This window comes from Maylandia zebra, linkage group LG19 (assembly GCF_041146795.1).
Source record: "Maylandia zebra isolate NMK-2024a linkage group LG19, Mzebra_GT3a, whole genome shotgun sequence".
Taxonomy (NCBI): domain Eukaryota; kingdom Metazoa; phylum Chordata; class Actinopteri; order Cichliformes; family Cichlidae; genus Maylandia; species Maylandia zebra.
The window spans coordinates 29,669,961-29,684,505 of NC_135185.1; the positions used below are offsets into that span (position 1 = coordinate 29,669,961).

General features: G+C 41.2%; 1 protein-coding gene and 1 non-coding gene across 2 annotated transcripts; one reads left to right on the forward strand and one right to left on the reverse strand.

Moving 5' to 3' along the window:
• The first annotated feature begins 1,844 nt into the window (after positions 1–1,844).
• nek9 (NIMA related kinase 9) lies at positions 1,845–10,291 on the forward strand. Its single transcript, XM_004540679.5, has 23 exons — positions 1,845–2,652; positions 2,993–3,170; positions 3,267–3,322; positions 3,413–3,483; positions 3,574–3,679; positions 4,127–4,258; positions 4,348–4,458; positions 4,579–4,643; positions 4,722–4,772; positions 4,871–5,063; positions 5,145–5,289; positions 6,080–6,280; positions 6,450–6,496; positions 6,595–6,756; positions 6,873–6,981; positions 7,069–7,230; positions 7,353–7,520; positions 7,606–7,665; positions 7,758–7,948; positions 8,042–8,200; positions 8,296–8,400; positions 8,493–8,546; positions 8,646–10,291. Exons 1-23 carry the CDS (start codon positions 2,467–2,469, stop codon positions 8,823–8,825), a joined length of 2,892 nt encoding a protein of 963 aa, XP_004540736.1. The 5' UTR covers positions 1,845–2,466; the 3' UTR covers positions 8,826–10,291.
• A 5-nt stretch (positions 10,292–10,296) lies between these two features.
• LOC101468526 (uncharacterized) lies at positions 10,297–14,541 on the reverse strand. Its single transcript, XR_013094618.1, has 3 exons — positions 14,422–14,541; positions 11,844–13,094; positions 10,297–10,630 (listed from the first exon to the last, which is right to left on the reverse strand). It is a non-coding gene; the product is annotated as an uncharacterized LOC101468526 (transcript).
• Between the last annotated feature and the right edge of the window lie 4 nt (positions 14,542–14,545).

Genomic DNA, 14,545 nt, shown 5'->3' on the forward strand with positions numbered 1-14,545 from the left:
ATAAGTATTTGTTTTGTTTTGTTATATAATTATTATTAGTAGTAGTAGTATTATGGTTTATGCTATTTGTATATGCACAGCATATTGTGAACCCAGGTTTTATGTTGAAGTGCATTATGGTAAATGGCCTGTATTTGTATAGCGCTTTTACTAGCCACTAAGGACCCCAAAGCGCTTTACACAACCAGTCATCCAGTCATTCACACACACATTCACACACTGGTGATGGCAGCTACATTATAGCCACAGCCACCCTGGGGCGCACTGACATTATAAATAAAGGTGCTATGGTATTAATGAAGTTCCTTTTCCTTGTACAAAAGAGGGCTTATATAACGACACAAACAAAATTAATTAATTTTCAAATCATTAATGTAAATAATGATATTGGTCCAAAATTCTTCACACCCTTGTGCTTTTAGCTTAAATATTTGTAAACCCGATCCGTCCTACAGGGTGTCGCGGTCTTTTTTGGTTTATGTAAGTATTCGCCCCCAAAAAACCTAGTTAAACAGAATTAAAATTAAAACCAACTTAAAATTATCTACTTAGCCTTGTCAGAGCTGTTAAAAGAAGGCTATTACTTAAAGTCACATATTTCCATATCCTCCCAATGACAGGCTAATTTAATGTACTTTTCTCTTGCCATACTGACTCATGCTGACTCCCATACTTTGCTATTACAGTCTCTAAGTGACCCCTTATGGGGCAAGGAAGAATCACTTTTTTCTCTGTTGTATTGCACAGTGCATCTGGGACTGTGCAGTGACTTGTATGCTGCTCACGTATACACTGATTAGCCACATAACATTAAAACCACAGAATGGACAGCTACAGTGAAAGAAGACGCTGATCATATCATAACACTGCAATGTTCTGCTGAGAAATACTGAGACCTGCAATTCACATGGATGTTATTTTGGCTCCCCCTGCAGGCCTTAAAAACAGCCAACGTGGAAGAGCTAAAAAGTGCAGTTCCACTAATGCCCACTTGAAGCTGACTCAAACAAAAAGAAAAGCCTCATAGACTCCCAGAACCAGAGGATGATTTAACAGATTGTTGTAATGCATGTGCTGCCTTAAAATACAGTGATAGTTGACAAAGCTATAAAATTATTAGTCTGTCAGAGTAATTTATTAATCTGATAGTCCAGCAACACATGCAATAATTAAAATCAGTCAATCACCTTTTATGGTATCACCTTTAATCAATATTAGAGACTCCTGGTGACCTTTTACTGCACTACAGTTGAGAGTGTGTTGACATATGTCATAACTGTGTGGTAGGCTGCCTATACAGTGGCTGACAAGAAAAGAGTGCAAAGGGTGCAGAAGCATCAAAAGCAGAGCAAATACCTCAGGAAACCACTTCTTTTCTTGGTTGGAAGGACATTAATGCAGGTTTCTAACACCGGCAATACTCAGTTTAATTGCCCAGTGCAATAACTTGATATATATGTGACTTTAGTATCTTGTCAATTTATTGCTGTTTATGGCCTCCCCATCTGAGCTGTTTTATTACGTTGTTGCTTCTATATTGTCTGTTTCATTGTGTTTTACATGTCTTAACATGTCTTCAGATGTAGCACTCTGAAATTTCGCCGTACAGTATCTGTGCTATGACAACAAAAATTAATCTTTTTAATTTTTCATAAAAAACAAAAACAAAACTAGTATACATGTCTTGCTTGTCCTGATGCATATTTTATGGTACGTGTGTTAGTGTATAGTAGCTACAACTGTAGGCACAGGGGTCAAAATGAATAAATAAAAATAGTAATACATATGCAAGACTCGAGAAGGCCGAGAAGTGTTGATGTTTCAACCAAGAGACAGACCGCGCTTGAGTTTCCGGGTCTGAGCGCGAGGAAAGGATGGGCGAGTTGTCGGTGTTGTTGTTGTTTGTGTGTGCGAGGTCAGCTCATTTTAAACGCTCGTAACTTCTGTATTTCTTAAGAAGACCTCCCGAAACTATTTTATCAGAGTATCATGTACTCAGCAATTTAGTATTTGACTCTGTCGGCCGGGCTGTAATCTCGTTTTGCTAACTTATTAGCCAAGTCAAGCTAACTGACAAAACACACCAGTAATGTTCCCGGAAATAAGCGTCGTGACCTTCAATATAAAACGCACAGCGACACGACAGAAGTTAGATCGTTTATTTTGAAAATTCACAGAAAATTTGACTGAACGTTCTCATTTTTGTTGTGTCGTGCTTGACACTAGTGCAACTACTGTAGTTGCACGCGTTTAGCTACGTTGTCTATAACAGTCGTTATATTCTATAAGTAGCTTTGAGAAATCTGACTTCACCCGAAATTTGACGGGTTTTTTTTTTCATTAGCCGACAGCTGTAGCATGTTAGACGCGTGTGCGGCTTTCTAGGAGTCTTCCAGAAAGAGTTGTCGTCGGGCCTGTTCAGGTTATTTCCATCACTGCCATTGGCTAACAAGTTTCTAAAGAGAAATGTCACTGGAGGGCTATGAGAGACATCTGGACTCGATAAGCTCGGATTTGAGCAGCGGGTCTGTGGTCAGTGAGCGATCAGCTTTAGCCCATTTTAATGGCGAAGAGGAGAAGTTGCATTACATTCCTATCCGGATCCTGGGGAGGGGGGCGTTTGGTGAAGCGACTCTGTACAGAAGGACAGAGGTAAGCAGGGTATCAGCATAGCCTGATTTTGTTCTCGTGATTTATTGGCATGGTTTTCTTCATACCTAATGCTATGTGAGGAAATGCCTTGCTAATATATTATGACCTGCAAGTGTCTTCTATTAAAATTGAATGCCTCACTGTTCTCCTCTGTGCACATCCTTGGTATTTCTCACTGTGGCTCTGAGAAATTCTTGGGTGAAAACAAGATGAATGACTCTCTCATGCATTGCCTGTTAGTCCCTTTGTAATATGTATCTGCAAGATTAGCTGCTATTCTAATAACATCTTGAGACCTCTCTAATTGAGGCTCTTATTTATTTGGTTTGTTTCCCTATAGGATAACTCTCTGGTGGTATGGAAGGAGGTCGACCTGAACTCACTTTCAGATAAGGAGCGCAGAGATGTCATGAATGAAATAAGCATCCTCTCCATCCTGGAGCACAAAAACATCATAGCCTACTTCAACCATTTCATGGATAAAAACACTCTGCTCATTGAGTTGGAGTATTGCAATGGTAAGCCAGTGCACTGCTAACCTCTGATGATCTGATTGAGGTTAGTTTGGGTGTTGCTCATCTGTGACCGGGTGATAAATTGTCCTGTCATTGCAGGCGGAAATCTGTATGATAAAATCGTCCAGCAAAAGGGGACACTGTTCAGCGAGAAGGTATGAATGGACTATGACAGGCTGTTTATTTTAAACAAAATTGTTATGTTCTTTGCTGTTCTATGTGAATCTTGAACATGTTTTCTTCAGGTGGTCATATGGTACCTGTACCAGATTACTTCAGCAGTGGCCCACATTCACAAGGCTGGGATCTTACACAGGTAGGATGTTCGTGCTCTGACTGAATGTATCCGGCAGATGATTTTCGCAGATGAAACAATATTTTTTTTCTCTCTTTTTGTAAATGGCAGAGATATCAAAACTCTCAACATTTTCCTGACAAAGACTGACCTTATTAAGCTGGGCGACTACGGCCTCGCAAAGAAGCTAGGCTCCGAATTTTCCATGGCGGAGAGTGTAAGTTGTGGCTCCCTCCCCGACATCTCTAAACTGGAGGCTACGATTAAGGAAATCTCAACAGTTGTTAATCATCCGTTCACTCTATTTACACTTGGTGTAGCGGGAGTGTGGTTCTTAGATTTGTGCCTGTTTTACATAGATTACTTAAACATAGATTCCAAAGATAAACTTGTTCTGTTGCTTTGTAGCTGAGGCATAGCTGAGTTTAGATTATCTTAGCAAAAATAGCACACATACTGTAAATGGAAGCGAGTAGGTGTATATGTTTAGCATTCATTAGCCACCTTGCTGCTGTTTACTAATGAGACTCTGCACTAAATGCAAGTGTTTACTGAGAGTTTGCTTTGCAGATACATGCCAGGGTGGTATAGTTTATGAATCAAGTTGAGATAACATGTTTCACTAATGATCTTAATGCACCATTTCCTTCCTTTGTATGTCCAGTGTGTGGGAACTCCATATTACATGTCACCTGAATTGTGCCAGGGAGCAAAGTACAACTTCAAATCCGACATTTGGGCCATGGGTTGTGTACTTTTTGAACTCCTGACACTTACAAGGACATTTGATGCTACGGTAGGTTTTCAGGCTTTCTGGTAGCGAGCGTAAATTCTGGATTTTTGACTCGAGAATGAGTTTATCATAATGTTTTTCTTTCTTTTCAGAACCCTCTGAATCTCTGTGTGAAAATTGTCCAGGGCAACTGGACTATGGAGTTGAACTCGGATATTTATTCATCTGCAATAGTGAAACTTGTGCATGAGTGTCTCGATCAAGTAAGTGAGAAGAACAATCAGAGTGTTGTTTCGAGTTTAAAAACAAACGTCTGACCCCAGGGATAACACTGTGGTTAAGTAAAGAGCTGATTGATATCACTAACCCTTGTGATCTTTCAGGATCCTGCAAAGAGGCCCACCGCTGAGCAGATTCTCGGCCAGCCATTAATTTCCTCCTGCCGACAGTAAGAACGCTTCGAATCCTCATATTGCCTCATTATAATAAAAATCTGCCACTCATTGACAGCTTCACTGTTTAACAGGGAGCTTGAAGAGCGAGTTTGCCTGCTAAATTCAGCCATGAAGAAACCAAAGTGAGTTCATGATTCCTCAGCTGTGTGTTCACCATCATAGAAGCAGGCTCGACATCTTTCCAACATGATTTAAATGATTTGTTGTGCTTGTGCAATAGGCTGAGCACAGTGAGCGAGAGTCCTGTCGCGGTGGTTACTCAACGCTCGAGGGATGTGTATTACTGGGGTGGAGGGAAGTTCACTCCTCAGAAACTAGACACGTTCAAAGCAGGCAGCAGTGCCCAGTATGTGTGTGCAGGAGAGAACCACTTTGCGGTTGTGTCAGTGGAAAAGGAGCTGTATACCTGGGCTGTAAGTATTAATCCATCGTTCTGTGGAAGACATATTTGATCTGGTTTTTGCTGCACTACAGGGAACTTTTTCCACCCTCAGAATGTACAAGGCGGGGCTAAGATGGTGGGCCAGCTAGGGCACGGAGACCAGGCCTCGTATCGGCAACCAAAGAAGGTGGAGAAGCTGATAGGGAAGGCTATCCGACAGGTGGCATGTGGGGCTGACTTCACTGCCTGTGTCACTGGTAAGTGAAGAGGATTCCTGCTAAGGCCTGATTTATAGTGCTGTGGTAAATGTTTGCAGTAGCTGTAGCATAGCCATATAACACTGCACCCTAACTGAAGCTGTATCCTGATATGCAGTTTACCAAAACTACATGTCACAGTGATGTAGGTACCTTAATGTCACTCACTGGTTTGTGAAGTCTGCAAACAAGCTGTCCTGCAGCTGGCAGTGTTGGGGTCATTACACAAGATAAATAATGTGTTACACGTTACTTGTTACTTTTATTTAAAAGTAATGCAGTACATTATTTAATTATGATTAATTTTGAGGACACAGAAACTCCTTCAGCATGCTGTCTGTGAAGATGCTTGCAAAGAGTCAAAGATGTTTCTGTCCTGCATGCAGTTTCCACTTTACCATCACACTCTTATCCCTTTGTGCAATAAAACGAAGAGTAATGTCCATATCTGGCTGTTTGAGAAACTGCACCTCCATGTTGGCCTGGTTTTTCAGCCTGCCACCCGGGTTGCCACTTGAGTAATGCAGACTGCAGTGTCTGTATATCAATTAGCACAAGGACAGTGCCTGGAGTATGTTGTGAAGTCTTTTGTTTTAATGCATTTCAGTAAAAGTTAGTGTTGTTAAACAGTTAAATGCAGACACATCAGCACATAGAGTATAAATGTAGCGTGTGGTGTTACCCACCACAATGTAGGCTCTGCAAAGGTTCAGCACAGCACTACAAATGAAGCTGAAAAAAGAAAACAGGGTCTGTAAAGCCATCGAAAATTCCTCTGCCTCTTTTGCAGATGAAGACCAGATGTACATGTTCGGGTCGGACTATTATGGCTGCATTGGAATCGAGGGCGAGCTGGGCGTGGAGATTCTGGAGCCAGTTCTTCTGGAGTTTTTTGAGGAGCGACCGGTGCGCCAGGTTTCCTGTGGAGACAACCACGTGGTGGTGCTGACTCAGAATGGCGACATCTACTCGTGGGGCGTAGGAGAGTATGGTACATAGAGTTGCTGTTTTTAGCTGATGTTTGTAAGCATCTACCAGATTTCCTTCTTTGACTTTCATAATTGTAGCCAGTAGGTGGAAAAAGTGTCACTTAAATGTACTGCATTTTAAGATTGCATCTCATCTTTAATCTCTTTTTATTTATTTTTTTCACATGGCAGGACGTCTTGGCCTGGAGTGTGAGGATGATTTTAATTCTCCTATGCAAGTAAGACTTACTTCAGTGTCTTGGCAGAGGCCTCTCAGGAGCTGGTTAAATACAAATGAATTTAATGTTACATCTGCTGTTTGTTTGTTTGTTTTCAGGTGGAGATTCCTAAAGGTGCAACTATCTCATCAGTGTCGTGTAGCAGTGATGGGACTTTCTTTTTGACCGAGATGGGCAAAGTCTTGGCATGTGGAAACAATGACTTCAACAAGCTGGGGCTGACTCAAGGATTCTCTGGAATCAAAAACCACCCCGGAGAGGTAGTTAGCTGTATTTAAAGTACTATAATAATAACAGTCTTGCGCACCGCTTTGTGCAGCTGTGCTTATAAATGCCTTTTTCTTTCTTTTTCTTTCTCTCATGTTTGGCAATCCAGAGTTACCAGGGGATCCCGTACATCACCACACTGACCTTGGTAAAGCAGCTGTCTCACTTCAAGATCCGGACCATAGCTCCAGGGAAGACACACACAGCTGCCATTGATGGTACAACAAAAAATAGTTATTATCATTTCTCTTCTAAAAAATAACTGTGTCAAAGAGGTTTCGTTCATATGATTTTTGTCTTTGCAGAACGTGGTCGTCTGATCACCTTTGGCTGCAACAAGTATGGGCAGTTAGGCGTGAAGGACTTTAAGAAACACCAATGTGTCCAGGTCCTTGTTGGCCCGTTTGGAGGGAAGATAGTGACCAAAGTGTCTTGTGGAGATGGATTCACCATTGCAGCCACAGAGGGTAAGAGCATGTGCACTACTGTGGTTCATGTATTGCTAACTATTATGATATTTATATCAAGTATTTGTTTGTTTGTTTTTTTTCCTCCTCAGAACAGTATGACATAATTTTTTTTCTTGCAGACAATCAGATCTTTGCCTGGGGAAACGCAGGAAATGGGAGACTCGGGATGCCTGCTGATAAAGGATTCGGCTCTGAGGTTTGCCCCGCCATGCCGAGGCCAATATTTGGTTCCCTCCACCACGTCCCAGACCTTTCTTGCCGTGGTTGGCACACCATCATCATAATGGGTCTGTCTAGAAAATCGCTGCACAGACACCAACAGAAGTTATTTCATAAAACAGCTAATTAATGCCCGTTTTTTCTAATTTGTAGAAAAAGTACTCAACTCAAAAACCATCCGCTCAAACAGCAGTGGACTGTCGACCGATAGGGGTAAATACGTTTGTTGACATTTGTGTTCTGATTAATTTTGTTTTCTTGAAAGTTAATTCGTGTGTGTGTGTGTGTGTGCGTGTGTGTGTCAGGGCTGGCCCATGAGGAATCTCCATCCACGTCCATGGATCTGGACATCGAACTTGGTGCCGAGACGGAGTGTCGCGACAGGGGTCTTGGGGGTACAATGGAGGTTAATACAGAGGATTGCTTCCTGGAAACTCCAATGATGTTGATGGCGAATCAGACCGGGGACAGCTCCTGCCCTCTGTGGCTGAGAAAGGTTTGTTACTGTGGAAGCACAAATAAATAAGGAAATCTTGATTTTTATTTATTTATTTTTTTATCTTAATTTTGTGATGTTCTCTTCCAACAGGAGCTCGAAGATGCAGAGGTCATCCCGATACCAGACAACTCGGAGCCTCTCACTCCAGGCCAGCTCTCTTCCTTCTCTAAGAGTGTTACTTTACCGTATGAAGAACTGAAAGAGCTTAAAGCAGCTGCAGCAGCAGTCGGCAGCATGAAGGACCTACCGGTAAAGCAATCAGCTGCTGTTTATATACGATTTCCACTAAGCACTCTTAATAAAGTGGCTATATTCACTTTAAATTCTCTGTGTTGGCTTTACAGACAAAACGAATGAGCTGTGATAAGGTGAACGGACTGGAGGAGACTGATGGCTTGGCAAAAGGAGAGTCTTATGGGTGTTGCAATTCAAGTAGTGAGCTGACACAGGTAACATACTCAAGAATCCGAAGCGTGAGTAAATGCGGCATTCACCGCAGTGCTTCGATGACAGTAAACCCTTTTGTTGTGGTTTTTTGCAGCTGCGAGAGACAGTCGCCCGTCAAGAGATGAGAATCCAAATGCTTGAGAAACAGGTGATTGTTTTTGGTTTATGTTTCAAATCCAGTGACCTCTGAGCTCACTTTGATTGTTGTGTTTAAATAACACCAAGCACACATCTCTGCTGCCTGTAGATCAGTGAGCAGCGGCTGGAGAATGAGAGGCTCTGGGCGGCCATCAATCGTTCTGCGCTGCAGGGAGCAGTATGCGACAGTAATGGAAACCATCCCTCCGCTCGTACGCCCATGGATGGAGGAAGAAGAAGAGGCGGGCTCACAAATCACGGAGGCCGATCTGCTGGGGCCAGCGTGTGAGGCTTAACGCGCAGATGTCCTGGCCATGGGTGAAATGTCAAACCCTCCTAGCACATACTGAGTTGAGCAACGTGAGGTGGACGGGCAGCAGAGACGTCATCCTCATTTCCACTCAGAGGTTACATGACAGATGTTAGCACAGTGCTAAGTTTCACGATTACATTTTATTGCATAGGTGTAATAATGTAAAGATGCATCGCACACGCTCAGTGCAAGCCAGCCTGATCCTCCAGACAGGAAATGTTGGCTGGATTCAACAAGAAGCATCAGACCTTAACGCCTGGGAGAGACAATCTGGTCATAGTGTTACACTGCCACGTGCAGCAGACGGCAAGTCTGCACGTTTGGTGGTGGTTTTGTTCCGTTTTGGTGACGCTTCAGTCCTTTAGTGCCTCAGAAGTTAGTATTTATCAAATACCAGGTAAGGCTAGCTTATGCAAATGTATCCAAAGTGTATGTATATGCAAAGGGTTGTCAGTCTGTATGCTGGCAGCTTCTTCCAAAGTAAAAACATAACATGTACATCATGTTTTGTTCCACTTTTTACATTTTCATTTCTTCTGATATTCCTAAAAGGTGAAAGCGCTAAACAGAACTCAGCCTCTAAACCTCTTTTGGTATTTATCGCACATTTTAGCGATTGCAAACTTATTCGAATTAATTCATGCAAACATATACATACAGCTTAAATTGCATGTTTTATTGTTGTATTAAGAGCACTTGTGTGAAGCAAAAAAACTACTGATTCTTTTTTTCTTTTTCTTTTTTTTAAATACGAGTTAGTTTTCCTGTTTTCTTTGTGACACTGAACACTTGAACAGTTTGCGTAAAAACAATTGTGGTCTTTCAAACATTTATTCTGTAGTTGAACATGAAGCTATAACATTTTTCTTTCTTTGTAACTGTTTTGTCTCTGATGCTTTTTGAAATTTCCTCATTTTTTGTTTGCAATTTTGTCATTTGTGAAAACAAAAAAGTTTATATTTCATTTTTCTTTTTTTGTAGCTCTGTTGAATCCATTTATTCTCATGTTATGAGCTGTGTGTGTGTGTGTGTGTGTGTGTGTGTGTGTGTGTGTGTGTGCGCGTGTGTGTGTGTGTGTGCGCGTGTGTGTGTGTGTGTGTGTGTGTGTGTGCGCTCACATGCTTCAAATATCAACTGTGTAACTCCAGAGTATTTTTTTTTAATGTTGGGGGAAAAACATCATACATTACAGAGTGCCTTAAGCTATTAAATCTTGAATTTGTGCATATATGACTGCTGTGCCTTAAATTGTTTTGTTTTTTGTTGTTGTTGTGTGTTCAGTTTTTAAAAATACGGTTTACTTTTGTTTTTCTTTAAATAGTTTACTAAATACTGCTGGGATGCAACGGTTGTAAAAAAAACAAACAAAAAAAAACTGCATCTCGCCCAGTCACTCTGTCTATGCTTTGTGTACAAGCCATAAATAAAACTGTTATCTTTCATTCTGAGTGTACAGTCAGCAGTTACCACACTTTATTGTGTTACTATTTATTGATGTCAACATTTCTGCTTTAAGAACATGAATTATATTAGACAATAATGAGGGAAATATTGAAATGGCAGCAGATGAATAAATTCTCCAAAGTGGCCGATCTAATAAGTGACACCATCATCATAACAAGGTGACTTTTGATGTGCTGACGCTCACAGATCTCAGGCTCGCTGTCAGGGGAGGATTTCTTGATCCGTTTTGGCTGCGATGTGCCAGCTTGGAGACGAGCCTGAGGCAGACTGCTTAGGTTTCCCTGGCAGTTTTGTGATCTGTTCTTTTTATTTAAAACCTGGACAAAAACAAATACAGTTCAAAATAAAATCCAGTACTCATAACAAGTCATGAGTATATCGAGGGGGAGAGCTTAGGTTTAGTAGTTTGGAGACAAAGTTAGAGAAGAAAGACTGAGATGGTTTGGACATGTGCAGAAAGAAAATTGGATATACTGAAAAAAGGATGTTGAATAGAAGGGAAAAGAAGAACACCACAGAGGATGTTCATGTATAGAGTGAAGGAGGACATGCAGAGGGTTGGTGTGATAGAGGATGCTGTAGATGCTAGAGATAGGGTGAAATGGAGACAGATAATCTGCTGTGGTGACCCCTAAAGGGAGCAGCTGAAAAAAGAAAACGACTTAAACTTCGTTATACCTTAGTTATACCTGACTACTACCATGTTGAACCCCCCTTTTTTGCCAACAGAACTGCCTTAAGTCTTCATTGCATGGATTTAACAAGGTGCTAGGAGCATATTTGGTCCATGTTAACATGATAGCATCACACAGAACATGGTGCATTATCCTGCTGCAAATAGCCATCAGAAAATGTGGGTACACTGTAGTCATAAAGGGATGGACACAGTTAGCAACAATATTCAGACAGGCTGTGGCATTTTAATGATAGTTGGTACAAAGAGGCCCAAAGTGTGCCAAGATTTTTTTTCCTTTTGTTGATGCAAAATCCTGACCCTACCAAGTGAATGTAACAATATAAATTGACTGATTTTGCATGTTTTCTTTTTTTTAGATAAATTATTGTCAAATTTCGGTGACTGTGCAATTTGTAGCCTCAGTTTCCTGTTCTTAGCAGACACGAGTGGCACAGGATGTGGTTTTCTTTAGCCCATCTGCCTCAAGGCTTATCGTTTTCAGAGGCTCTTCTGCATACCTTGGTGGTAACAAGCAGATTTTTGAGTAACTGTTACCTTCCTGTCAGCTTGAGGCAGTCTGGCTTGTTCCTTGAGCTTTAGCATCAACAACTGCCGCTCAGGTTTTATCACTATTCTCTGTAAACCTTAAAGATTGCATATCCCAGCAGACCAGCAGTTTCTAAAATACTCAGACCACCCACGTTCCCAAATCTGATGCTCAGTTTGAACATCTACAGGTTTTCCTGCCCATGAGCTGCTGCCATCATGACTGGCTGATCATATATTTGCATTAATGAGCAGCTGAGCAGTGTAGCTGACAAAGTGTTCGGTGAGTGATCATGTTAGTGTCTTACCTCTGGACTGTTGTTTCTAGTGTGTTTTCAGGAACTGCTCTATCTGGGATCCTTTGGTCCTGTTAGCGTACGAGTTGAAGACTTGCCGGCATGAAAAATTCACCTTCTCACATATTCGGACGTGCTTCTCTAATCTTTCACTCGCAAACTTTCTGTTGCAGACTTTGCAAGGAAAAAGCTGGAGGCTGACTTCTGTGCTCTCCATGAGCACGAGCTCTCCCTGTTGTGGTCCACTCCATTGTGAAGGTCTAGATGGAAGAGTCGAATCCCAGAGCTGATTTCCTCCTGCCCCTCTGTGGTTTCCTGTATAAGGAGTTTTCTGCAGATTCACCTGAGGCACATCACTGTACTTTATTTTTTCTATTTCTCCACCAGTACCACAATCTGTCCCATCTCCTCGTTTTCCTCTGGTATGCTCTTTCACATTGTGCCATCTTGATTTGTTCAGTTCTCCACTCACTTCTTGTTTGCTGGATATGACCTTATAAGTGCCTTTATTTCCTTTCCTGTTAGGCTGAATAGTTTCTGAATCGTCCTGCTGTTCTTCCTTTGTAGTCCTCATTCTGTCCTCAGTCCTCTGATCTTGTTTGAGCCTAACTTGCTTAAAATCATCATACCTTCTGTCCTCCATCACTTTATCTGTGCCTCGTGCTAGCTCTCTAAACTGGAGCTCAGACATTCTGGTATTAGTTTGAGCTTCTCGCACCTGAGCTCGTCCTCTGTTGTGTCCCTCCTCCCTACTCGTTTTCTCATTACCTCCAGCATAGTCAGCGCTGGCCCTCTGGAGCTTTCGTCTTATTTTTAATTCAACTTTCAAGAGCTTCTCCTGCAGCATGAGCTGTTTTGCATGGATTGCTTTGGTCATCTGCAGCTCTTCACTGGGCAGTCTGTCTGACAGTGAGGCTACGGTGGTCTCTGTGATGTCATGTGAATGATGCTCCTGGGGTAACAAAGGGGCTACTGGTTGAGTAGAAACTGTGATGTTTTCAAAATCATCCAAATCGAGTGAAACCTGAGGCCTGCTAGGTCTTCTATGGCTCACAGGCTTGTTTGGAAATGGATGATTTACTGCATCTGCTTTCCTATTAGGCACGCCACATCTTTCCCCTGCAAAGTTGTGGTGCCCCTGAGGAGTGTCTCTTCTTCTATGTGTGTTCATGACTTCATCTGTTGTTACAGATCATAAGCTGTTGTTCCACAGATTCAAAGATACCTGAATCCACTATATGGGGTCCTTTTATTGTATAATTTCTGTGCAAAAAGCAAGCAGAAAAGGGAAAGGGTAAGGCTTGTACAATATCACTGCCCCAATTCCAAAAAAGTTGATGTATAAAAGCTTATTTAAAAACAGGATGTAGTAATTATCTGAAAATCTCATAAACCCACATTTTAGTCACAACAGATCATAGAAAGCATATGACATGTTTGAACTGAGATAATGTTATCAAATAGCAGTTTTACTGTTTCATAAAAAAATATTTTCGCATTTCTGAAAAAGTTGGGATGAGGCAACAAAAAGTCGGAAAAGTAAGTAAAAAAGAAATTCTTGAAAAACATTTTTTAGTTCATTAGATTTATCTGCAAAAGCTCAGTAACACCACTGGGTATAAAAAGATTTTAGAGAGGCAGGCTTTCTCAGAAGTAGCGGTGGGCAGAGGTTCACCAATCTGGAAAGAAACTGTGTCTGCATTTGAAACCTTTCAATATCATATCATATACAGTACATATTATCATCAAAAGATGCAGAGAATTTGGGGGAAATCTGGGGAAAAAATAGAGGGACCATTACGCTTGTTATCAATTCCAAATTTTAAAAGCTTTCAGCTCTGAGGGCATGGGGGTACATTTATGCCTATGCAATTGGCAGCTTGCACATTTGAAAAGGCTCCATGCTCAACCCTGAAAGGTACATACAGGCTTTATAGCAATGTATGCTTCTCCATGTGGTTCTTTTGGAAGGAAGGCCTTGCATATTTCCAAAAGATGATGCTAAACCACATACTGCATCTAGTACAGCAGTACTGCATCCACGAGCTGCCAAACTGGTCTGCCTGCAGCTTGGACCTTTCACCAAATGAAATCTTAAACGAGTGAAGAATGGGATGACGGCCAGCCTCTCCCAAAATTTCAGCAGCTCTAAAGAAATGTTTCTGCCATCACCTTTATTAAATGTTTCTTTTAGTCTAGGACTAGGTTTAATCCATGCTTGTAAAACAGGCTATAAATGCAGGGGGAAAAAAACTCAAGTACAAAGGTAATTAACGCACTGCTTTAAAAATATCTGTGTTACAGTTCAGTTTATCAACAGATATTTAGGCTTAATTTGGCGCATGGTGAGATGGTCAAATGCTTCAGAAAGAGACAAGCATGTTTATTTATTTATTTTTATTAAAGTGTTTTTAACGGCACAAGATAGGTTTTGTTAACTTTTTAACAACAAAGACCATAAATGTGCGCTCGACTAATAATTCAAAAAATACCGATATGTTCATGTCTTTGTCTGCAATAACATTTATTAGATAAAAAATAGAATCCAGTTTCAGAAAACTCTCATAAATATAATCTGCTATCTACTTACCAGCATACCGATGTATATTTTCCTTAAAAATCCTGTCCTTCCAGCGTTTACATTTGTTGCCTAGATACAAAGCTTCTCGGTTGTTTTCTGATTGGTCCGGTAAACAAACACCACTTCCTGTAAT

Coding starts and splice junctions, on each gene's coding strand:
- nek9 (XM_004540679.5), top strand. CDS start 2,467: ATGTCACTGGAGGGCTATGAGAGACATCTGGACTCGATAAGCTCGGAT. Junction 4,259..4,347: donor CAAGGACATTTGATGCTACG/GTAGGTTTTCAG, acceptor CTTTCTTTTCAG/AACCCTCTGAATCTCTGTGT. Junction 5,290..6,079: donor CTTCACTGCCTGTGTCACTG/GTAAGTGAAGAG, acceptor CCTCTTTTGCAG/ATGAAGACCAGATGTACATG.